The sequence below is a fragment of the Pristis pectinata genome, chromosome 3 (assembly GCF_009764475.1).
Source record: "Pristis pectinata isolate sPriPec2 chromosome 3, sPriPec2.1.pri, whole genome shotgun sequence".
Classification (NCBI taxonomy): Eukaryota; Metazoa; Chordata; class Chondrichthyes; order Rhinopristiformes; family Pristidae; genus Pristis; species Pristis pectinata.
Window position 1 is genome coordinate 9,570,460 of NC_067407.1, and position 26,737 is coordinate 9,597,196.

At 42.9% G+C, this 26,737-nt stretch overlaps 1 protein-coding gene across 2 annotated transcripts in view; it reads left to right on the top strand.

Annotated features, from left to right (window-relative positions):
• Positions 1–26,737, top strand: part of pigk (phosphatidylinositol glycan anchor biosynthesis, class K) — a 115,841-nt gene that overhangs the window by 27,273 nt on the left and 61,831 nt on the right. For both annotated transcript variants that reach the window (XM_052010703.1, XM_052010704.1), the window contains exon 9: positions 9,569–9,741. In XM_052010703.1, coding sequence (XP_051866663.1) covers positions 9,569–9,741 — 173 coding nt within the window. The remainder of the gene's footprint in view (positions 1–9,568; positions 9,742–26,737) is intronic.

The following is a 26,737-nucleotide window of genomic DNA, read 5'->3' on the forward strand; positions in this document are numbered from 1 at the left end:
TTGTGTGAAACTAATTGAAAGGACTTGCAATTACGTCACATCCTTTACAGTGTCAACACAACTGAAAGTGCTTTGCAGCCAGAAATGTACTCACTATTGTAATGTACCTAGAACATACATAGAACAGTACAGCACAATGCAGGCCCTTCGGCCCACAATGTTGTGCTGACCTTTAAACGTCACCTAAGACTATCTAACCCCTTCCTCCCACATATCCCTCTATTTTAAATTCCTCCACATGCTTAACTAGTAATATCTTGAATTTACCCAATGTACCTGCCTCCACCACCACCCCAGGCAGCGCATTCCATGCCCCAACCACTCTCTGGGTAAAAAACCTTCTCTGATATCCCCCTTGAACTTCCCACCCATTACTTTAAAGCCATGCCCTCTTGTATTGAACATTGGTGCCCTGGGAAAGAGGCGCTGGCTGTCTACTCTATCTATTGCTCTAGGAGCCAACTTGCATGGAACGAGGTCCCACAAATAGCAAAGTAATAATGACTGCATAGTTTAAGATAATGTTCATAAGGGGCTAATTATTGACCTGACACAAGGGATAACTCCCCTGCCTTTTTTTTTTGCAGATTATTTCCTTCTTTAAACACCCACTTGAATGGGCAAACAAAGCCTGGGTTTCACATCTCATCCAAAAGCACCATGTCCATCAGTGTAGCTATACCTCAATACTGTGCTGAGGTAGGGTGAGTGGTTTGCAAAATCGGGCTTGAACCTAGATCTATCTGACTAGGCAGCAAAATTGCTACCAGCCATAGCTATCAGATGATTCATCATTAACCAAAAGAACATTTTGTGAATTGAGCATTATTCCAGGAATCTGCCGTGACTATGCAGTGGCACAAATGGTGACTATATTAGTGCCATCAATTCAAGTGTTGCTTAGTGACCAATTGCCCACCTGCTGCCCTCCATTAGTACCAAGCTGGGTTGTCTTGACAAAAGTGATATAGTCTGAAAGAGAAGATATCATTCTGCCAGCAGAAAGCTCCAGAGCTCAGTCTGAGTGTGGTATAATTCTTCCAAAAATGACCTACTTTTAAGTGAAAAACATACAGTGAAGTTAAAACCCTCACTGGATGTCCTTAAGCACAACTAATCCCCAAAGCATCACCTGATGCACTGAGGCAGTTGGTTTGCTGAGCAGTGATGTGTAGATGCAAGTTACTCTGGAGCCCATTCGACCTTTAAAACTGGCTCATGTTATTTCTGATTCCATGATGCCTCCCTTCCTGAGAAATCCTAGGATAAGAGAGATAAGTCTAGTGGCGGAAATGGGGATTGAAATGGGGAGGGTTTAGTGAGGAACCTGATGCTAAAAAACGTTGTCCAGAAATGGTATTTGCATCTTGTCATTTCACAGTTTGAATGTTCTTGGCTTTCTTAAGGAAACAGGTTTTCTCAGTGTAATTTTTAAATGCCTTGCACATACTGGAGTACATTGCTATCTAGTGACATGGTGTCATGACAACAACCTTTCCCTCAATGTCAGCAAAACAAAAGAGCTGGTCATTGACTTCAGAAAGGGGGGGGGTGTGTGGTGATGCATATATTTCTGTCTACATCAATGGTGCTGAGGTCAAGAGGGTTGAGAGCTTCAAGTTCCTCGGAGTGAACATCACCAATAGCCTGTCCTGGTCCAAGCACTTGGACATCACGGCCAAGAAAGCTCACCAGCGACTCTACTTCATCAGGATGCTAGGGAAATTCAGCATGACCCCGTCGACCCTTACCAATTTTTATCGATGCACATAGAAAGCATCCTATGCGGATACATCATGGCTTGGTACGGCAACTGCTCTGCCCAGGACCGCAAGAAACTGCAGCGAGTTGTGGACATAGCTCAACACATCACGGACACCAGCCTCCCCTCCATGGACTCTGTCTATACTTCTCACTGCCTTGGTAAATCAGCCAGCATAATCAAAGACCCCACCCACCCTGGATATTCTTTCTTCTCCCCCCTCCCATTGGGTAGAAGATACAAAAGCCTGAAAGCACGTACCACCAGGCTCAAGGACAGCTTCTATCCCACTGTTATGACTATTGAACGATCTTCTAGTATGATAAGATGGTCTCTTGACCTCACAATCTACCTCATCATGGCCTTGCGTCTTATTGTCTGCCTGTACTGCACTTTCTCTGTAGCTGTGACACTTTATTCTGCATTCTGTTATTGTTTTCCTTTCTACTACCTCAATGTACTGATGTTTTGAAATGATTTCTATGGATGGCATGCAAAACAAAGTTTTTTACTGTACCTCAATACATGTGACAATAATAAACCAATTTACTAATTTATAAAATAAAGATAAGGTTGGATATAAGAATAAAAAAGAAAAAACCTGCATTTAATTGTCATTTTGTGCAATGCCTAGATGCCCCAGAGCGTTTAAAGACTTTGGAAGTATTGTCACTGTTGCAATGTAATCTCAAGTTTTCTACGAACATACTCAGCAGTGTTTTGAGGATTCAGTTCTATATTTCAGTCACTGAGTGAGGAAGTACTTCCTGCTATCACCCTTCAATGGTTTTAAGGTTTTTATTCAATTTTCAGGATGTGGGCATTGCAGGCAAGGCCAGCATTTATTGCTCATTCCTAATTGCCTTGCAGAAGGTAGTGGTGAGCTGCTTTCTTGAACAGCTGCAGTCCTTCTAGTGAAGCTACTCCCACTATTTTGGCAAGGAGTTCCAGCATTTAGACCCAGCGAGGGTGAAGAAATGGCAAAATATTTCCAAATCAGGACGGTGCGCAATGGTGTTCCCATGTGCCTGGATCGCTTGTCCTTGACGGTTGAGATTATGGGATTGAGAGGTGCTGCTGGTACACACTCCAGCCATGCTGTGCTACTGGTGGAAGGAGTGTATGTTTCAGATGATGGATGGGGCATCAGTCAAGTGAGTTGTTTTGTCTGAATGGTGTTGACTTGAATGTTGTTGGAGCTGCAGACATCACCTGCCATCATGCTCTGAACTTGTGCCTTGTAGATGGTGAAGAGGCTCAGGAGGTGAGTCACTCACTGCACAGTACCCAGTGTCTGACCTGTTCTCGAATGCATAGTGTTTACGTGGCTCATCCAGTTAGAAACATGGAGTGTAGTAAAGTAGCTGCAGGAGGTAATCCCACAGGTTCACTGCCCTACAGAATGAAGAAAAGGCTGTGGAGGCTGTGTCACTAAATGTATTTAGGGAGGAGATCGACAGATTTCTGGAAACTAAAGGCCTCGAGGAATGTGGGGAGAGAGTGGGTTGTGTTGATTGGCACAGCAGGCTTGAGGGGCCAAATGGCTGACTCCTACTACTTTTCTACATCCCTTGTTTCTAACGGGACTGGTCACATAAATACTATGGCTACAAGAATAGTTTAGAGGCTGGGTATCCTGCAGCAAGTGACTCCTAAATGGAGTCTAAATGCCATATATCCTGTTGTTTCTGGTCAGTAGTAACTTCCCCATGATATTGATGGTGGGGGTCTCAGCAATGGTAATGTTGTTGACCTTCAAGGTTGATGGTAAGTCTTTCTCTCTCTGGCTCTCTCTCTCATTCGATCTTGTGCTCTCTCCACTCTCTCTCCACTTTGCTCTCTCCCTACCTCTCTCTACATCCTTCCCCCTCTCTCGTTGGAGATGATTATTGCCTGGAACTTCTGTGATGTGAACATTACTTGTCATTTATCATTTATCATTCAGGTTTTGCTGCCTGCAGGCATGGATTGTTTCTTTTGCCGAAGAGTTGCAAATAGAATTGAATGTTGTTCAATCATCGGTAAATCTCACTTCTGACCTTGTGATAGAAGGAAGATCATTGATGAAGCAGCTGAAGATGATTAGCCCTAGGACATTGTGCTGAGGACCACAACCATCCTTCTTTCTGTCAGATGTAATTCTAACCATTTGAGTGTTTTCCCGTTGATTCACAGTGTGTTTGGATTTACCAGGGCTCCTTAATGCTTGATCAAATACTACCTTGATGTCAAGGACAGAGGACCTCACCTGAACTCTGAAATTCATCTTTGTAGATGTTTACATTGTGGTGGCTTTGATGAGTTCTGCAGTTGAGTGTTCCTGGTGAAACCTAATTTGGGCATTGGTGACAAATTATTGGACAGTAGTCGCCACTTGATAGCACTGTCAATGATGCCTTTCATTATGTTGCTGATAACTGAAACCAGACTGATTGGGAGTTAATTAGCCAGATTTGGATTTGTCCTGCTTTTTGTTTGTGAACAAGGAACACCTGGGCAATTTTCCACATTATTAGGTAGATGCCAGTGTTATAATTGTACAGGAACAGTTTGTTAGAACTGTGGCTAGTTCTGAAGCACACATCGTTAGTGCTGCAGTGGTGATGTTGTCTAATCCCACTAGCGTTCTGACAAAAGGGGCTCTTGCTTGAAAAATTAACTGTTTTTCTCTCTCTCCACAAATGCTGCTGAGTGCTTTCAGAATTTTTTGTTTTTTATTCTGACTTCCAGCATTTTGCAGTTTTTTTGATTTTCTTGTCTGGTCCTATTGCCTTCTTGTATCCAGTGCTGTCAGCTATTGGTAATTGGTTTATTGTTGTCACATGTACTGAGATACAGTGAAATGCTTTTGTTTGCATGCGATCCAGACAGATCATGCAATGCACAAGTACATTCAGGTGGTACAAAAGGAAACAAAATGCAGAATGTAGCATTACAGTTACAGAGAAAGTGCAGTGCAGGTAGACAAATAAAGTGCAAGGGCCATAATGATGTAGAGTGAGAGATCAAGAGTTCATCTTTATCGTAAAAGAGGTCCATTCAAGAGTCTTATAATAGTGGGATAGAAGCTGTCCTTCAACCTGATGGTACGTGTTCTCCTCTACCATCAGGGAGGAGGTACAGGAGCCTGAAGACCCAAACTCAATGATTCAGGAACCGCTTCTTCCCCTCTGCTATCAGATTTCTGAACCATTCATGAACACCACCTCATTATTCCTTGTTTTTGCACTATTTATTTATTTTTGTAATTTATAGATTTTATGTCTTTGCACTGTACTGCTGCCACAAGACAACAAATTGGACTATGACCTCACGACCTACCTTGTCGTGACCTCGCACCTTATTGCACTGCACTTGCTCTGTAGCTGTGACACTTTACTCTGTACTGTTATTGTTTTTACCTGTACTACCTCAATGCACTTTGTACTGACTCAATGTAACTGCACTGTGTAATGAATTGACCTGTACAATCGGTTTGTAAGACAAGCTTTCCACTGTACCTCGGTACAAGTGACAATAATAAACCAATACCAATACCAAATTTCACGTCAGTGATAATAATTCTGATTCTGATTGTGTCCGATGGAAGAGGGGAGAAGAGAAGAGAGAATGACCGGGGTGGGAGGGGTCCTTGATTATGTTGGCTGCTTTCTCGAGGCAACAGTAAGTGTACACACAGTCAGTGGAGGGGATCAAAATTTTCCCATTTAGCACATGTGTTCCCTGCATTACAGGTTCACTGGGTTGGTGCTCAGTCTGGTGCTGACCCTGGTGTGTTCCACAGCTCTCCTAGAACTGCGGTTGATTCTCTGGCTTGATTCTAATAGATGAGCAAAGAGGTTATAGATTTTTGGGGTGTACTTTACTGCTGTCGCTGATTGGCCACAGTTGCCTAGATTTGTGAGTCTGTCCCATTTACCATGATTGCAGTGTTACATAACATGGTGGAGTGTGTCCTTGGTGTGAACATAGCACTTTGTCTTCACAAGGACTGTATGGTGGTCACTCCCACCAGCGGTTTCATGGGAGATTGGTCTGTAGCTGGTAGACTGGTAGACTGGTCAGGATGAGGTTGGTATTGGTTTATTATTGTCACTTGAAAAACTTGTCTTGCATACCATTTGTACAGGTCAATTCATTACACAGTGCATTGAGGTAGTACAGGGTAAAAACAATAACAGAATACAGAGTAAGCTGTCACAGCTACAGGGAAGTGCATCGCAGGTAGACAGTAAGGTGCAAGGTCATAACAAGGTAGATTGTGAGGTTAAGAGTCCATCTCAAGGTATAGGGGAACCATTCAATAGTCTTATCACTGTGGGATAGAAGCTGTCCTTGAGCCTGGTGGTACGTGCCTTCAGGATCCTGTATCTTCTGCCTGATGGGAGTGTAGGTTTATCTTTTATGATAGGTTTCTTACTACCTGGTGCAAACGCAGACTGTCTAATCTGGATGGTGGTGATGCTCTTAAGCTGCTATTGGCAATGTATGTTGAAGTCCCCCGTTCAGAGTATGTTCTGTGCCCTTACTACATTTAGCATTCTTCCAAATGTTGTTCAATGTGGAGGATCACTGACACATCGGCTGAAAGAGGAAGGTGGGTGGTAATCGGAGGAAGTTTTCTTGCCCATATTAGACCCGATAAAAGGCCAATTTTTAGGTGCTCAGAAGTTTCTTCACTGCAGGTAGTGAATCTCAGGAATTCCCTGCCCCTGAGGGTGGTAGATCATTAGATATATTTAAGATAGAGATAGAAAAATATTTGAAAGATTGAGGAATTGGGGGTAACAGGGAATTGGCAAGAACAGGGGTTGAGGCCAGCACAGATCAGCCAGGGTGGGGCAGGCTTGAAGGGCCAGGTGGCTGACTCTGTTTTCCTTGATACCTTGGGATTTCATGGAGTCTGGAGGCAACGTTGATGCAGGACTATTCCTTCCTGTGTAAGCTCCAGTCTACAGCTGCCTGAGTGGCTTGTTGGACCTTTTCAGAGAATATTCAATTCAACCACATGCTGCGGGTCTGGAGTTTCGTACAAACCAGAGGTGGTGATAACAGCAGATTTCCTTTTCTGAAGTGAACCAGAAGGGTTTCTGCAACAATTCAGTAATTTTGTGGTTATCAAAACTAAATTAAGTTGTTTTTTAAATTTTTAGCAAAACTTTAAATTCCATAGCTGACATAGTAGGATTTGAATTTGCATCTCTGGATTGTTAATCTAAGCCTCTTAATTATTTGCCAACACAAGTGTCTCATTCTGAACTGTCATTTTCTGTCCTTCTCTGTCTCCCTCTCTGTCTCGAAAAGGATTCCTCTTGGGTGCTCCAGTTTCCTCCCTCATCCCTCTATGTATAGGCAGTGATGGCAGGGGTTCATGGCTATATGAAAGAGAATAGTTTACAGGGAAGTAAGTGGGGGAATGGGATTTCTCCAAGATCTGGCATTGACTTGATGGGCTGAATGGTTCCTTTCTCTCTGGGAGGACAAATATGAGTAATCTGAAGAAGTAGATGTTGTCTGTCCTGTATAAAACACAAAACAGTACGGCACAGGAACAAGCCCTTTAGCCCCCCATGTCTGTGCCGACCAGGATGACAATCTAAACTGATCCCATCTGCCTGTGCCCTGCGTGCTCATGTGTCTGTCTAGATGCCCCTTAAATGTTGCTATTGTACCTTCTTCCACCACCACCCCGGCAGCACATTCCAGGCACCTACACTCTCTGTGTAAACAAAAAAACTTGCATCGCAGCTTTCCTTTAAACTTTCCTGCTGTCATCTTAAACCTATGCCCTCTAGTATTTGACATTTCCTGTCAGATCTTTTAATCATTTGAAGTACCTCTATGTCAGTATTAGTTGAGGTCCTAGTCAACATTACTCTCTCACACGATGCCATCGTGTGTGTGCCAATATTTTTACCCCGTCTACCTGCACAGGAGTAGTCACTGTACTATTTCTGTAGCTGAAAACTATAACAGGCTTGCCTAAAGACATGAATGTGACAATGTAAAAGCAAGTCCTTTACTTTCCTCTTTCTCTTACTTTCCATATTGCACCATTTCAATGGTGCCACATTGCTGGTTATGAGGATTACAATGGCTTCTTGCTAATTCTGGTCAAGATGGTACTGAAAGTAAGCAAAATTACCAACTTTTGACTTTGTTTTCATGCCAGTTTTCGAGACAAGGTATTGGTTGGGGAGGCATTTTGGGTCTCGCAGAGAGCAACATTTGATGACTGAATATTTTAGCTCCTGAATGCCAAATGTTTTCGGGTCCTGTAATGTTGAAGTTATTAAGAGACCTGTAGATCCAGGACGGGTAAATAACTGATTTAGGGGGGGAGGGATGAACTGAATGGCTTTGGTCCCCTATGTGTTTCCCTAATATTGTGATTTTCATCTTGCCTCCTTGCTTTTGTTAGTCACCCTCTATTCGTTCACCAAGCTAACCACTTGGTGTGAGTTGTGACTAACCAGCATGTGAGGTTGGTCAGGGAGTGTTGGTTGACCTGGGGAGGAGGCAAAATGGCTCAGTTTTGTCCATGATGCATACGTACACACATATACTCATCAACTCCTGCTTCTGAAGGGAAGATGACAGTCGTAATGCTTGCTTTCTACTTTGGATGAAAAGGAATGTGTGAGCAGTCAGAACAGAAAGCTTTCAATTGTCCTTTTGTATTGAAGTATGTTACAGTGAAACGGATTCTTTCAAAGTGGGCATGGTTTTGATATTTAACTGAATCGAAGATCAAAGTATCTTTGCTTTAGTAGATCCTTGTGGTAATAGTCGTTTATTGATCAGTAAATTATAAATAAGTAGACTATTTGGATTTTTTAAGAAGCTGTTAAAAGTGGAATAATTGTGCATTTAATGTTTCAGAAGTATATAAAATGAATTGCTTTGTTTAGTAATTTGTGGCATACATAATTGTATTAGCCATTTAACAGAGTACTAGGTCTTGGAAATAGCAGTGGCTGATTAATTTGTACTTGTTTTGTGAAGGAATATTGGTTCAGGTTTTAATTAACCCCATTCTTCAAACAAAGCCATGATGTTCTTCACATTCAAAGCCTTTGGAATTATCAGGCCATTGCATTCCTCCATTACGCAAGGCCATTGATAACACTGTATTCCAAGTGAGAGCCTCAAGTCCTGGTTTTAAACTCCAAAATGACTGACATTTAAGTTAGATTTACATTTATATTGTGCATGAAAGCACTTTGCAACCAATTAAGTGCTTTACTTGAAGTACTGTTGTAAAATAGGACATGTGCCAAACGTCCACAGTGGCAGTGTAAACTTGCCAAATAAGAGTGGCTCTCTGGCATTGATTGATGATTAAATTGGTTTGGACGAGAAGGATGATACCACTGCTCTGTGAAACAGTGCCCTGAGATTTATGTTGTGCATGCCCAGACCAGGCAGGTTTTTGGTTCAATGATTTATTTAAAAGTCAGCATTTCCCATAGCGTAGCACTGTATTGCACCAGTAGTGTGAACAAGGATTTTAATCTTCTCTGCAATGGAACTCGAACCCATGACTTGATTCAGCAGCGAGGGAACAGTGCATTGAGGGATGGTTGACCTAAGTGCCTGGCAGAATAGGTTCAATAGTCTGAATAGCTTTTTCCTTTACTAAATGTTTTGGCTCAACTTGCTAACATGAATATTGCCACTTAAGTCAGGGCCAACTGTGGGCTTTGCATCCTGTGCACTTATAAGCCTTTGAACACTTGAACTTTGTTCTAATTCATGACGAGTTCTTTTCCTCCATAATAACTGATGGTTTCTGATGTCTTCCAGTTCAAAGTCTGCCCCCCGAGTCTGTGTGTTTCTACCCCGGGGCACAGGACTGACCTGTTTCAAAGGAACCCCAGCGATGTTCTCATTACAGATTTCTTCGGCAGTGTGCGCAAGGTGGAAATAACAACCGACGTCATCCGGTTGATGCCAAATGACACTGAAATTGAACAGAGGTGAGTGTGCTGTCTGTGTCTGTATACACTGTTGGATGTCTGCAATGAGCTGCTGATGGGAAATAATTACATTTGCTTTTTGCATTTTTTTTTCCTAAACTGATCCAATGGCAGAATGACAAATACAAGAATTGGGAGTAGGATAAAAGTAGTAAGTTGCCAGGGAGATATTCCACCAGATGTGTACAAAGGCAGCTGAGCACTGTCTAAAAGGATGATAACTTTCGACAATGGAACAGGATTATTGATAAGACTAAGGCCCTTGTGGTTGGGCATGTTCAACCATTCATTCAATATTCAAAGAGAAGATATCCAACAAAGTTAGAGTCTCGTTGAGTTTCTCCCTGATGGTGGTAACAAGAAGAGGGTATTTCCCAGATGGTGAGGGTCATTAATGATGGATGCCACCTTCTTGAGGCACCGCCTCTTGAAGATGTCCTCGATGGTGGGGAGGGTTGAGCCTGTGATGGAGCTGGCTGAGTCTACACCCTCTGCAACCTCTTGCGATCCTGTGCATTGGAGCCTCCATACCAGGCTGTGATACAACCAGTCAGAATGTTCTCCACCGTACATCTGCCCCCCGAGTCTGAGTCTTTGCTCTCCATCGTACATCTTAATGACCCTCACCATCTGGGAAATACCCTCTTCTTGTTACCACCATCAGGGAGAAACTCAGCGAGACTCTAACTTTGTTGGATATCTTCTCTTTGAATATTGAATGAATGGTTGAACATGCCCAACCACAAGGGCCTTAGTCTTAGTAAGAGTCTTTGGTGACATACCAAATCTCCTCAAACTCCAAACAAAGTAGAGCCTTCTTCGTGATTGCATCAATGTGTTGGGCCCAGGATAGATCCTCTGAGATGTTGACACCCAGGAACTTGAAGCTGCTCACCCTTTCCACTGCTGACCCCTCAATGAGGACTGATGCATGTTCTCCTGACTTCCTGAAGTCCACAATCAGTTCCTTGGTCTTGTTGACCTTGAGTGCGAGGTTGGGTGCCATCCAAACACTGCCATGTGTCCCATCTATATCAACCATTGACTGACTAACATTGTCTAAATCAGTTGGCATTGATTTTAATTAATAGAGTAATGTGTCAAGTTGAGGCTTCATAAATCAATCAGAACCCAGAATTGAACATTTTTTAATTTGAGGGATTAAGTTAATCTATGATTGATTTGATTTAATTAAAATCCAAACCAGGAGCTTCAGTGTTTCCTAGTCCTCCTCATTAGAAGTACAGGATGTTGGACCATGCCTAGCCAAGGGCAATATGCATGGATGACCATTTTCTGTAATGACCCAACATGTACTACAGATGCTAATAGAACTTAATTCAATCAAGAGCACATTACAGCAGATATTGGACTACAGGCCGACCCCGGGTAACAACAGGGTTCTGGTTTTACAGATGTCCACAAGTTGATTTTGTTCATAAGTCGGAAAATAAACAAAAATCACTCGATATGGTGACTGTATCTCCCCAGAATTGTAATGAATGGCATCAAAAGCACATAAGACTGATAAGAAAGAACAATTACTAAAAGTGGAGAGGGAGAGAGGAAACTTGTTCTGCCTTTCATAGGAACAAACGTATGCAAGTATGTTGAACTTTTGAATTTAACAATGTTATGGGAGCTCGCTTGTATGTAAGGGTTGTCCATAATTTGGTGTTCCTAACCTGGGGATAGCCTGTGAATAGTATGCCAAGACCAAGGTTGCCTCAGTGGCTCAGCTGAAAGCAGTGATATTATTAAGCCATAATGTACAGGTGGTGTTAAAAGTGGTTACAATACTGGATAAATAATTTTATTCTCTTTTGGGCTTTGTGCATTAACGACAAAGTTAGCATTTAACTCTCGTTCCTAATTGCCCTGGAGAAGGTGACTACTTTCTGTGATTCTTGATTCTACTTACCTTGATTCGGTGCAGTTCCTGCAGTGAAGTATTTTCAAAGTTGTGTTGGGTGGGGAGTTCCAGTGTTTAAACAGTGATGGTGAAGAATATTTCCAAGTCACAAGAGCTTGTAGTTGATGGCATTCTTATGCTGCTGTTGTCTTTATCATTCTGAGCTGTAGAGACCGCAGAATTGCGAGGTGCTGTTGGTGAAGACTTGACAAGTTACTTCAGTGGTCTTGTAGATGGTGTACACTGCAGCCGTAGTGTAGCCGTAGTGTGCATAGGATGCCATTCAAACAGACATTTGTTCTGGATTGTATTAAGCTCATAGTATTGTGGCTGCCTCCTTCCATTCTTCCAGGTAAGCATTCAATATTATCCTGACTTGTGCTTTGTAGCTGGTGGAAAGGTTTTGGTCGGTCGGCAGGTCACTCACTTCAGGTTTTCCACCTTTAGATCTGTTTTTGTAGCCACAATACTTGGGTGGTCCAGTAAATGTGATATTCAGACACAAGAGACTGCAGATGCTGGAATTCAAAATGTGAAATTCAGTTCATTGCATGTGGACTGACAGCAGAAAAGGGAAAATAATGACCCATGAAAGATGTGTGTAAAAGATCCAACCAGACAGGCCACAAAGGGGAGATGGAAGAAAAACATATTGTTTTACAAATATATTTAATTTTAGAAAATGATCTTTGGATATAGTTTCAAGAAAGGGTGTGGAGAGCAGCGTGAATAGCTCCCTCTAGTGTGATACTGTTGTAAATATTTACAAACAAATTTCATTTTGTTTTTGTTGCAGCCTGCGATAGTTCATTCTGTTTCATTTCTATATCTGAAAAGTTTGCAGTTTCTTATGATGTTACTGAGGATTCTGCAATTGCGTAGTCACAGTGTTTAGCCTGAATCCCTCTGGACTGTTCCTATCCATGTACTGGTCTAAATGTCTTTTAAACATTGTAATTGTATCCACTTCTACCTCTGGCAGCTCGTTCCATACGTAGACCACCCTCTGTGTGGAAAAAGTTGCCCCTCAGGTCTCCTTTAAATCTTTCCCCTCTCACCTTAAACCTCTGTGTTTTAGACTTCTCTACTCTGGTAAAACCACTGTGACCATTCACTTTACATATGCCCTTCATCAATTTATAAACCTCTATGATGTCATGCCTCAGCCTCCGATACTCCAGGGAGGAAAAACCTCTCCTTATAACTCAAGTCCTTCAGTCCTGGTAACATTGTGAATCTTTTCTGCATGCTTTCCAGCTTAATGATGTTCTTCCAACTCTACAAAAACTCCTAAATAATTTTTACTGTTTTTTTTTGCATTGGTATTTCCCAAGCTTGTGCATGCTAATTAATTCAATTGTTTCACTCGGGGATTTAAAAAAAAGAATTGGAATGCTAAGTCTGTTTTTCTGTCCATTGTTGAACAATGCATTACCCTGTTTTCAATCTATTGGATACCTTTGCAGAGTCTAGTAGTTCTTGTAATGAGAATCATTGTTGCGCATCTTCTGTCCCATTGATGCTCTGGAATGAATACTTTCAATCGCTAGTGTACACACTTTGTGTTTATTTCAACCCTTTAAGACTCTTATTGTCAATTCTGTTTGTTATCTCAACTTTGAGAAAGATAATGTTAATTTTTTAAAATTCATTCAAGGGATGTGGGCTTCACAGGCTGAGCCAGCATTTAATTGCCCATCCCTAGTTGCCCTTGGGAAGCTGGTGGTGAGCTGCCTTCTTGAACCACTGCAATCCTTGTGGTGTGGGTGTACCCATAGTGCTTTAGGGAGGGATTCCAGGATTTCGACCCAGCGACGCTGGAGGAACGGCGATATATTTCCAAGTCAGGATGGTGCGTGGCTTGGAGGGCAACTTCCAGGTGGTGATGTTCCCTGTGCTTCTGCTGCCCTTGAAATTCTAGCTGGTAGAGGTGGTGGGTTTGGAAGGTGCTTCTAAGGAGTCTTGGTGAGTTGTTGCAGTGCATCCTGTAGATGGTTCAAACTGCAGCTGCTGTGCATCGGTGGTGGAGTGAGCACATCTCCTTTGAACTTTCCCCCTCTCATCTTAAATGCCCTCCAGCATTAGACTGTACTTAGACCATAATGGTGAAATACTTCTAAAGTATTTCATTGGCTGTAAAATGCTGTGGGGTGTCCTGGGATCGTGATGGGTGCTCTGTAATTGGAATCAATCTTTCTCCTCTTATCAGTCCTGGCTAATAAGCTCGACTGCTCTCCAATATCTACAGCGTGCAGATTCTAATGTAAAGAGAAGCAAGTGCTACTTAAGAAATGCAAATTTTATTCTGAATCTCATTTCAAAAACAATCAAGGACGTCGAATAGATCAACAAAACAACAGTTGAGTGAACATCGAAACTGGTTAAAGAAATTAAAAATTAAAATCCAGTTTCGACTTTCTTATCAGTTAAGTTGCAGATTTGAAGAGGTGTTCAGAGTCACAAGATGTTTTGTGAGAGCAAAGGAGGGGAGATTGTCTTCCACTTGGCAGTAGAGCTGGAGGTCAGTGGGGACCAATTTAATTCACAATGAACCAGCAGGGAGGAGGGGGAGAATATTTTTATACAGTGGGCTATTCTCTGAAGTGATGATCAGAAAGATTGAATAATAACTGTTAAAAGGTAATTGTATATTTAATTGGAGTAGAGAAGTGAGACTAATTGGGAAAGGTCTTTCAAGGTTTTAGGTGAAAGGTGGAATGGCCTCCTGTTGTGCTGTGTAGTTTCTATTATTGGATGACGTGCCAAAATTACTTTCAAGTGTCACGGACAGAAATCTACTTTTATGTGACACAAGATATAAACTAATAGGTTCAGAATTAGTCTTCGTGGTCCCCAACAGTACTATTGAATTGGGGGCCTGTAGCAGGCATTACTTGATATTTAATTACATTATCCACTATCGAATTAAATAACACGTGCAATGTACAGTCGGTACTGTTTGGAGAATGCCCATTACATGCCATCAGTTGAGATGAATTTCTAACTCAAGGAATATAATCACTGCAGTGCATCTAATCTTGCACTTGCATCTGCTGTACAGTAGATGGCCATATCACCCCTATTTTCAGATACTATATGTTTTCAAGTCAAGTCGAGTTTATTGTCATGTGCAGAAGTACAGTGAGGTACAGCACAATGAAAAACTTGCTTGCAGCATCATCACAATCACATAGGTTCAGATAACAACACATGGAAGATAATAACTTACACATAAATTATACAAGACTTTTTTGCGTAGTGTTCTGGGGGCAGCCCGCAAGTGTCGCCACGCTTCCGGTGCCAACATAGCATGCCCACAACTTCCTAACCCAAACGTCTTTGAAATGTGAGGGGAAACCGGAGCACCCGGAGGAAACCCACGTAGACATGAGGAGAATGTACAGAATCCTTACAGACAGTGGCCGGATTTGAACCCAGGTCACTGTGTGTTTCAATGTACTTGTGATTAATAAAGGTATCTTATAAGAAAAAAGGTGTGCAAAACACAACATTAGTGCAAAAAAAAATCATCAGAGGCAAGTCCATGGTAGAGCAAGATATGGTCTGCAGTGTTCCGTAGGGTAGCTAAACTCTCAAACTCTTCACAATAGGAGACATTGGAGCAAGGTTTCAAACATCAGGATGTGAGAAGTTGATGATATGAAACAATAATTTGGCCAGCTAAATGTTATTTGCCTTGAATCAATGAAAGAGTGTGTTGATTGAAGTTGTGAAGAGGATATGGGGGACAACAAAGGTATAAGGGTAAGTGAGTGGGCAAGGATCAGGCAAATAGAGTGTTATGTGGGAAAGTGTGAAATGGCCATTTTGGCAAGAAAAATAAAAAAGAATCATATATAACTGGTGAGAGGATGCAGTGAGAACTGGGTATCCTCATGCATGATTTGCAAAAGGCAAGTACAGATGACCTCCACGTTATAGCCGTTCAGGTAAGGGAAATTTTCCCTTACGGAATTCACAAATCATTACCCAAAAATCTGAGATATGGAATAAAATTTGCTCTCTCGGAATTTGTGTGTCAATTTTTATTTTATTTTCAATTCTCATTTCTTGGCACATGGGCAGATGATGTAGCTTCACATTATGGAAAATTGCAATGTGGACTGTTTTCAGAGAATGCAACCCCTCTGGAATGTGGGGGTCACCTGTAATGAGGAAAACAAATAGTGTTATCTTTTTTTACTAGGGGAATTGAATGCAAAAGTAGGGAGGTTGTGTGTCATTTATATAGAGGATTGGTGAGGCCATATCTGGGGTACTGTGTACAGTATTGGTCTCCTTACTCAAGGAAGGATGTAAGAAGCAGTTCAGAGAATGTTAACTAGACTAATAACTGTTATGGATGAGTTGTTTGATGGGGAAAAGTTGGACAGGCAATCTTATCTGCTGGTGTTTAGAAGAGTGAGAGGAGACTTGATTTAAACATACAAGGTCCTGAGAGGTCTTGAATTGGTGGATGTCGGGAGAATGTTTCCTCTTGTGGGAGAACCCAGAACTAGGGCTGACGGCTTAGAAATAAACAGTCACTTATTTAAGGCAGATGAGGCAATTTTTTTTCTCTCACAGGGTTGTAAGTTTTTGGAACGCTGTTCTTCAAAGGGCAGTGGAAGCAGGGTCTTAAGAAAAGTTTTAATTTATTGTAGGTAAGTAAGCAAGGAGACATAAGGTTACTGTGGGTAAATGGAGATGCAGGGTTGAGGTCACAATCAGATCACTCATAATCTTATTAAATGGAGGAGCAGTCTCTACTTCTGTTAATTCACATGTGTATATGTACATATGTTGGCATGATTTGGTCCTGTAAACATAGATAAACAGATAGAACAGTACAGCACAGTACAGGTCCTTTAGCCCACAATGTTGCGCAGACCTATATAAACCTACCCCATGATCAATCTAACCCTTCCCTCCTACGCAGCCCATAACCCTCCATTTCTCTTACATCCATGTGCCTATCTAAGAGTCTTTGAAATGTCCTGTTGTATCAGCCTCTACCACCACCCCCGGCAGCGGGTTGCAGGCACCCACCACTCTCTGTGTAAAAAAAAAACTACCTCTGATATCTTCCCTAAACTTTTCCCCACTCACCATAAACAGATGTCGTCTGATATTGGCCATTGCGCCCTGGGAAAATGGTGCTGGCTGTCCACTCTGAGTATCCCCCTCATAATCTTATACACCTCTGTCAAGTCGCCTCTCGTCTTGCGTCGCTCCAAAGAGAAAAGCCGTAGCTCGCTCAACTTTTCCTCATAAGACATGCTCTCTAATCCAGGCAGCATCCTGGTAAATCTCCTCTGCACCCTCTCCAAAGCTTCCACATCCTTCTTATAATAAGGTAACCAGAACTGAACACAATACTCCGTGTGTGGTCTAACCAGAGTTTTGTGGAGCTGCAACATTATCTCGCAGCTCTTAAATTCAGTCCCCCTACTAATGAAGGCCAGCACACCATACACCTTCTTACCCACCCTATCAACTTACGTGGCAACTTTGAGGGATCTATGGACTTGGACCCCAAGATCCCTCTGTTCCTCCACACTGCTAAGAATCCTGCCACTAACCTTGTACTCCGCCTTCAAGTTCGATCTTCCAAAGTGCATCACTTCACACTTTTCCAGATTGAACTCCATCTGGCACTTCTCTGCCCAACTCTGCGTCCTGTCTATATCCCGTTGTAACCTATGACAACCTTCTATTACTATCCACAACACCTCCAACCTTCATGTCATCTGCAAACTTACTAACCCACGCCTCCGCTTCCTCATCTAAGTCACTTATAAAAACCACAAAAAGCAGTTGTGATGGGGCTTCACGGGGATGTATTTAAACCAAAGGAAGTGATATTGAGACAAGCAACTAAAAGCTTGGTCAAAGGTGCAGAGGCACCATAGAGAGAAGCTGAGGGAAGGAATTCTAGGGTATAGGGACTAGACAGCTGAGGAGCCAGCTGTCAGTTGTGGGGTGAAGGAAGTAGGGGACGAAGAAGCTTTGGTCTGTGATGGAGGAGGGTTGCTGTGGGATCACACATTCAGAATAGCAAGGAATTAAATTTAGGATGACCCCAGAATTTCTGTCTGCATTTCCATTTTTGAAGATTATTCAAAATGTTTATTAACATTTGAGAGAGAAAATGTTCTTGGTATCTGCTGTTAACTTCATTTCTCACTCAGTTAAGTCCATGCCCTACAATCTTATTTCCTCTGGGCAGATTTAAACAAAAGCTCAAATGATTTTCATAAAACAATTTTTTTTCAGTAGAGCTCATTCACTTGCTGTGACCGAGGCTGCTATGGTCACCAATAGAGTGGATGAAAAAGTGCAGATGATGGAAATCTGAAATAAAACGTGAAATGCTGGGAAAACTCAGCCGATTGGGCAGCATCTATAGAGAGGGGAACAGTTAACGTTTCGGATCCAAGACCCTTCATGACAGCTGACGTGTGTTCCGGAATGCCAAAGAGTAAAACGGTGAGAAGGGCAGGGTGCAGAGGTTCTGCAGTCCAAATGAAGGGTCTGAGTCTGAAACGTCAACTGTCCACTTCCCTCATTGATGCTACCTGACCCGCTGAATTCCTCCAGTACTTTGTGTGTTGCTACAGATTCCAGGATCTGCAGTTTCCTGTGTTCACAGAGGAGATCTTGACCACAAACTGACCTGTTGACTGTTTTCAGCATTCTCTCTTTTAATTCAGATTTCCAGCACCTGCAGTGTTTGCTTTTTCATAGAACATAGAACAGTACAGGCCCTTCAGCCCACGATGTTGTGCACATAAACCTCCTCCACGATCAATCTAACCCTTCCCTCCTACGCAGCCCATAACCCTCCATTTCTCTTACATCCATGTGCCTATCTAAGAGTCTTTGAAATGTCCCTGTTGTATCAACCTCTACCACCACCCCCGGCAGTGCGTTCCAGGCACCCACTACTCTCTGTGTAAAACAAAAAAACACCTACCTCTGACATCTCCCCTAGACTTTACTCCACTCACTTTAAACTTTAAAGGGTGGTTAAGAAGGCATGTGGTGTGCTGGTCTTCATTAGTCGGGGGATTGAGTTCAAGAGCCGCAAGGTAATGTTGCAGCTCTATAAAACCCTGCTTAGACCACACTTGGAGTATTGTGTTCAGTTCTGGTCACCTCATTACAGGAAAGATGTGGAAGCTTTAGAGAGGGTGCAGAGCAGATTTACCAGGATGCTGCCTGGATTAGAGAACATGTCTTATGAGAAAAGGTTGAGCGAGCTAGGGCTTTTCTATTCGGAGTGACGCAGGATGAGAGGCGACTTGATAGAGGTGTATAAGATTATGAGAGGAATAGATGGCGTTGACAGCAGCACATTTTTCCCAGGGTGGGTGAGAAACTGGTTGTGTTTTGTATTTCACCCATTTTCTTCAGCTCTTTGAAGAAAAGAGGAACCTAGGAGTACAAGTAATAGTTCACTGAAAGCAGTGTCACAGGTAGAAATAGGGTGGTGAAGAAGGCATTTGGTATGTTGGCCTTCAGTCAGAGCATTGAGCTTAGGAGTTGGGATGTTATGTTGCAGTTGTGTGAGTTGTTGGTGAGACTGCACTTGGGGTACTGTGTACAGTTTTGGTTACCTTGTTATGGGAAAGATGTCATTAAACTGGAAAGAGTGTAGAGAAGATTTATGAGAATACTGCCAAGACTCGAGGGCCGGAGTTGTAAGGAGAGGTTGGGAAGGCTAGGACTTAATTCCTAGCCAGTAGGGAGGTTCGATTAGTCCCTCTTTTTGAGGAAGATCAGGTTGATCAGTATTTCCAACATTTTGAAAAGGTTGCTGAGAGTTCAAACTGGCCAAAGGAACGATGGGCTCTTATGTTACAGAGTGTAATTAAAGGTAAAGCTCAAGAAGCTTATTCTGCTTTGTCTGTTGAGGATGCAGCTGATTATACAAAGGTAAAACAAGCTGTGTTGAAAGCCTATGAATTGGTACCTGAAGCTTATAGACAAAAATTTAGAGACTTGAAGAAATCTACAGACATTCTTGCAAAATCTCCTAGGAATGTAGGAGACTGAAGGGGTGACCTTGTAGAGGTGCACAAAATCATGAGGGGCATAATTTTATTAAGGCCTTGGTTGATACTCAATCCCAACTCCGCTTTTCCATACAAGCCCTATTTCCCTCAATTCTCAATCAAAATCCATGGGATAAAGAACATAATTCACAACCATATGAGTAAAGGAATTTCTCCTCTTCCCAGGCCTACATGGCTGCCCCTTTATCCTGTGATTCTGCCCTTCTTGAACAGTGAGATGAGACCTTTTAACATTGCCTTCAATCAACCGAACCGTCAGGTTGGAACAGAAAAACTGGCAAACACTTGTTGGACCAAATGGCCAGTTTTGCTGCTGTAAATACTGTACATTTTTGATCCAGCTTCCCCCTAAAGTGCTTATATACAATTTTTCACAACTGGTTGTGGAGGGGAATTCCACATTGTCAGCATTTTCTGGGTCATGTAGCTTCTCTTGAATTCCCTGTTAGATTTTATTAATGACTGTATTTATACCCTGTAGACCTGGTCTACTGCATCTTTAAATCTACCCTTTCATAATCTTAGAAAACTCGCTTACATAATTGTAGGCTTCTGAATGACTTGAGAATGATTTATAATTTAAAATAAACAATTTTTCTCTTAAAGTGAGATGGCATTGAGATTATTTTGCTATTTATAATGCATAGAGGGAGGCAATGGTTTCCCTGGGAACAGGTCCCTCGGAGTCAGGTTTATAACTCACTTGCAGTTACAGAGCAAATGATTTATTGGTGCTGATGGCTTGTTTAATAAAATCATTACTTTGTTTTGTATCTCTTATGTGGCTCTTGATATTTCACTTGGGCTGCATTGTGAATTAAAAATTCAGTTGCATTTGTCTTCTTGTTTTATCTTGAGCATTTGGAATGACTAGCTTGTCAGTTTTCCTAACAAGCATTCTGGGAGATCGCCCAAGACATTGCTTCCAGTTTGTCTTGTGTGCATCGTGGTTCTGATGTCTTCTCTGCTGGACTGACCTGTCTTTAAGTTTCCCCTGTTTCTTCAGGCTGTGCCCTGCAGGAGAACTTGTCTAACTCAGTAAATCAAAGCGAACTTCAGTCTGACTGTCTTTCTGATCTTCCAACCATGCCATTACAGATTGTAGCCTTAAATGCACTCCCTTATCTTTAAAGTGAAGTCACTGATGTCGGGAATGAGGCAGCCATTTAGAATATAGAACAGTACAGCACAGGAACAGGACCTTCAGCCCACAATGTCTGTGGCGAACACGATGCCAAATGAAACTAAATCTCTTCTGCCTGTGCGTGATCCATATCCCTCCATTCCCCGCATATTAGTGCACAGCAAGTTCCTGCAAGCAGCAACATAACGAGCATTTTGTTTTGTAAAGTATTGGCCAGGGTAGTGGGGAGAACTCTCTGCTCTTCAGAAAATGTCACGTAGGAAACATACTGTCAAGCTGGGTGAGTGGAACCTCGCATTGAAAGGACAGCACTGCCTCCGTGTTGGCTAGAAATTTTGTGTTCAAGCCTCTGAACGGGCCTTGAACCCATGACCTTGTAATGCAGAGCTGAATGTGCTGCTCACTGAGCTGTGACTGACGCTGTAAACCGGCAGGAACTGCCGAGACCTTGCACTGACATGCTCCTGCTGTTCCACAACTTGGTGACCTCCTGTGAAAGCGGCACACAGCTGAACCTCACGAACCAGGAGGTCCCAGGTTCACCCTCCTGTTTGGCAGATATAATGTTGATTTGCATTCGGCATCTGTGGGTGCAGCAGAGGATGCCTTTCTCCATTGTCAAGGTTCACTCATTTCATCACAGTGATACAGTTTGTCCTTGCTGCTGCTTCAGCCTGCCTGAGCTACAGTTGTTAGCTCCCTCATTCCCCCCCCCTCTCTCTCTCTCTCTCTCTCTGCTACCCCATCTAATTTGAAACCTCTCTTCCCCCTCATCTCTTCTACCTCCATCTTCAGCTTATCTGCACCTTTACTGTCCCTCTACCCACTGCAATGATTGAGAAATGTGAGGTTACCCATTACTCAGAATGATCCACTGTTAGACTCGAGTATTTTAAGCCCCTGGCATAGCTGTCAATACCAGGTGCGCTGAGTTCATTTGACGTGTCTCAAAAGAAACTTTGTCCAGGTTGTCCTCTCCTGACTGATGCTGCCCAATGTTTGGTTGCATTCCATAGAACCAAAGAACAATACAGGCCCTTTGGCCCACCATGTTGTGCCGACCTTCAAACCACTCCTAACCCCCTTCCTCCCACATATCCCTCTATCTTAAATTCCTCCATATGCTTATCTAACAATCTCTTGAACTTGACCAACGTATCAGCCTCCTTCACCACTCCAGGCAGTGCATTCTATGCACCAACCACTCTCTGGGTGAAAAACCTCCCTCTGACGTCTCCCTCGAACCCCCCCCCCCCCCCCCATTACCTTAAAGCCATGCCCTCTTGTGTTGAGCATCGGTGCCCTGGGAAAGAGACGCTGGCTGTCCACTCTATCAACGACTGAATGAGGGTTGGGTTATCATTCGACGGTCTTAATAGTTGAACAACCTCCAAAGGCACTGTGTGCATGAAGATTGATCTTTGAAGGAGGGGATGGATCTGGATCTGTAGCCAGTTGGGAACTGGCACCTTTTGGCAGAGGAGGAATTAGGAAACAGTAAAATCCTGCAATTAATGGGGCACGATTGATATTCTACCCATGCCTGGCAATGTCGAATCATCTCAAAGGCAAAGTGGTGCAGTAAATGACATGCCAGATGCTCTTCATTTAATTCTAATTGCTGTAATGTGGGGTTTAGATGAAGATTAGTAGATGCATCTGCTCTGGTTCATCTGTCTTCTTGGAGAACTTCAATTTCAGTTTGCACGGGGAGCTTCATTAATGTTGGTTAGTTTTGGAGATCTAATGAGCTGCTGCCACTGGGCTCACTGTCTGGCGTGTCTTCTGGGTGTGCCAAGGTAAATGCGACTTTTAGCAGTGGGAGGTTCCAACTGAATTCCTTGGCAGTCCTGGTGCATAGCAGGCAGTCAGGTGAAGGTTTGTGGAACGTTATACCTCGCAGCCAAGCAAAAACTTTAGAAGCATTAGCTCAATTGTAATGGAGGAAATGTGGCAGTCATTTTTCAAGCAGCAAGTGTTCTCTCTCTCTCTCTTTCTCTCTCTCACTCTCTCTCACTCTCACTCTCACTCACTCAGTCTCTCTCACACACACACACACACACACACACACACACACACACACACACACACACACACACACACAGCCATAGCCATGTGACTGTGGCCAGATGATCTGTTTTAGTGATGGTGGAATGAAGGATAAATGTTTAGCTTGGGCACTGGGTGGGGAAGCATGCCCTTGATTTTGTGTCTCACTCTCTGGATTCTTCTGACTTGTGGCAAGAGGGCTGCCCCTTAGACATAAACGTTCTGCACAGATGAGATTGACCTTTAATCCAGCTTGCGATCATTCTCTTATACCTTCTGTGTTTCGCCCTGGTACTGCAAAGTTAATTTGACACTTGTACACTTGAGCACCACACATCTTGGGGGTGGCAGTCATTGTAAGGACTTGACCAGTTTATCGTATGTTGTGTAGCCTGTATGCGGTCTTACAAAACCCTTGTCCTGTGGCCTTAAACTCTGCTAATATCGACGTGGTTTCTGAGACCAGTTTTCCTGTTTTTGAGGCTGACCTCTATGGCCTTGGGCAATTGATTTACCCACTGCTTGCTCCTGATTTGTTACGTATTCACTTCAATCTGTACACCTGACTGCAGCACCAATTCTAAACGTTGCTATTCTAGTTTATGACCTCATCTGATTAAGAGCAGCTGCAAGGCAGGAGTTTAAAGTAGCCATTATTCTCCAGCTAAGCACCACAGCATTTATTGGCAGGTTAGAACAAAAACAAATACATTAGTGTACCAGCTTTGTAACACCCATTGGGAACAGCACAGAAAATCCTATAAGGAGATGGATGTTTTATTTTGAAGGGTTATCAGTCTCATCATCCACAAGCAAGGAATAGATCAGGAACTTTAGTCTGTAAGCACTTTATCTGGCTCGCCATTCTTGTCAGTTGCTTTGCATTTTCAATTCTGCTCCCGTTGCCTCCATGGCCCCGTCATCACCCTACCTCTGGAACCTTCACACAAACCTCCTCCCTCCAATCTCCTCTCTGTTGCCTGGGTACCTGACTTGAGAAACTAGGGAACTGATTATGGACATTAGAAAGAGGAAGTCAGGTGAACTAGCACCAATCCTCATTGAAGGGTCTGCAGTGGAAAGGGTGAGAAGCTTCAAATTCCTGGGTGTCAACATCTTGGAGGATCTGTCCAGGGCCCAGCACATAAATGCAACCATGAAGAAGGTGCGCCAGCATCTCGACTTTCCTGGAAGTTTAAGGAGATTCGGCATCTCTCTGAAGAGTCTGATGAACTTCTACGTACGTACGTACAGTGGAAAGCATTCTGACTGGTAGCAGCACAGCCTGGTATGGGAACTCCAATGCACAGGAATGAAAGAGGCTACAGAGAGTGGTGGACTCAGCCAGTTCCATCAGGGGTACAGCTCTCCTCACCATCGAGGACATCTACAAGATGCGATGCCTCAGGAAGGCAACATCCTTCATTAAGGACCCCCACCGTCCATGCCTTCTTCTCGATGCTGCCATCAGGCAGGAGGTACAGGAGCCTGAAGACCCACACCTCAAGGTTCAACAACAGCTTCTTCCCCACTGCCGTCAGGTTCTTCAACCGACCTGAAAAACCTTAATTCTACCTCAGACAATCTTTCCCTCAACTTGCACTAATGTTGTAACGTTGTTTTTGTTTATTGTGTCGTGTAAGTTATGTATGTTAATTAAAGTTTGCATAATTTATATTTGTCATGTTTGTTATGTACTGTGCTGCTGCTGCAAAAAGCTAATTTTCATGGAATTTATACCCTGGGTATGTACACACATGACAATAAATTTGAACTTGAACTTGACCTGCCAGTTGCCAGGATTAGGTAGGATACGCATTCTGCTAATATGTTTGGGTATAGGTTGAGTCATGCTGTGCCGACCCAGTTCGGGGTGATTTGCTTAATATTGCTGCATGTAGATAATGTGTTTGAGGCCGTTATATTTACATCCATAGTGGAGATGGGTATAGAAAAATAATTGTGATCGGGTTGGGTTCAGATTGGCTGCTGTCTGGTTGGGTTTAGTTTTATACCCAAGCAGGGCTGTACTCTTCTGCATTATTCAGTTCATTCACACTCCACCTGCAGTGAGAAACTTTCAAAAAAAAGTGGTTTGTGCCTTCATTGCTTAGACACTTAAAGTTAGGAATTCCTGCCATAAACCACTTCACCTTTCTTGCTCCTTAAAACCTGTCACTTTATCGTAGCTTTTGGCCATCTGCAAAATCTCCCTCCATTATCGAATGTTGTGCGATAACACTCCTGTGATGTCTTGTGGGGCTTGAAGATGTCATTGTAAAGATGTTGTCTTCGAAACAGTCTGAGGTTCTGGGAGAAGGTGACCTGAATGCATTAATGATTTGAGTCTTTGAACGTTGTGTGGCATTCAGAGATGGTGCTCTGGTATCCAAACTGGAAACCTTAGCAACATTACACAGACTTTCTCCCATTTTGCAGTCTAGAAAAGGTATTTGCTTGATTCCCCTTCAGATAAAACACTTTGTCCTTCCTCTCAGCTTGTGGGACCTTGAGACCGGGAAGAAACGTGAAGTAAACCGAGCCTCTCAGAGGGAAGAGAGCCCAAGATAACCCAATGAGCAGAACAGGCTGTGTGTGTGTGCGCGTGTGTGTCCATGGTTTTATTTTAAAAGAATTTAACAAGTGTACAATTCTCCCATCAGTCACGGTAACTAGAAAATGTATCAGCTTGTGGGAAAAGGTAATAAGATCTAGTTTTTTAATAAAAAAAATCCACTGGGATGGGTCATCAATAATGTTGATTTACTCTATGTGTTTACAAAATTGAGTGAAACAGGTCACATGCTGCATGCAGCAAAAACAATTATCTGTAGTGATTGGCTTCCACCCATCCATCATTACATTTATTTAAAAGAGCTCATTCAAATTCGGAATGAAATTCCTCAAAGCTTGGTAAGCTGTGTTTAGAAGTAACTGGTTCCTGATCTTTCACAAGCTGGGGTAGCATCAGTTGCCTCGAGAATTGATTCTCCAAGTGCCGGTTTAGTGAAAGACTTGGTGTGGGTGGGGACAGTGAGATGTTGGTGTCAGTGGGCCTCATTTTTAACTTTCAACCCTGAGTGTGCTGCAGCATTTTCTCTCCTCTGCAGCCATAGCTTTGCGATGTTAGCTGAATCAGGAATTAAATAGAAGGAAAATATCAAGACTAATGCACGTGCAATGGATCATTGGAATTATTTCCCTTCGAGCTATTTGTCTTAACCTTAAGCAAACGTCTGTGCATTTCTGCAAGCCACAGAAATATAATTGCGTCTTTTCCACAGTGAGTTTATTATAAATAGATGCAGCCTGCAAAATTCAGTGCTTTGATTTCCATTTTATTTTTCCTTTACATAAACAAAAAAAAATTGTTAAATTTATTAGAAATGTTGTGCAGCAGTATCACAGTGATGGATGTTGATGATAGGAAATGATACTCTTGACTGCTGGGGTACCCCTAAGCCTGGTTTTACCCCCCTCCCTCCCAACGCCAACTGCTGAGCCCAGCTGTCACTCCTCTTCCTACTGCTCCCCACTTCCATCATCTGCAGCCCTTTTTCACCCCCCCCCCCCCACCTATCACGTCCCAGCTCCCGTCACTATTTCCACTCTCCCCTCCCCCATCTGCCTATCACCTCACCTCACATGAAGCTCCATGCTTCCCCCCACCTCCTTATACTGGCTCTCTTCCGTCTGTCTTTCAGTCCAAATGAAGGGTCTCAACACGAAACGTCGACTGTCCATTTCCCCCCACAGATGCTGCCCAACCCGCTGAGTTCCTCCAGCATCTTGTTTGTTGCTCCAGGTTCCAGC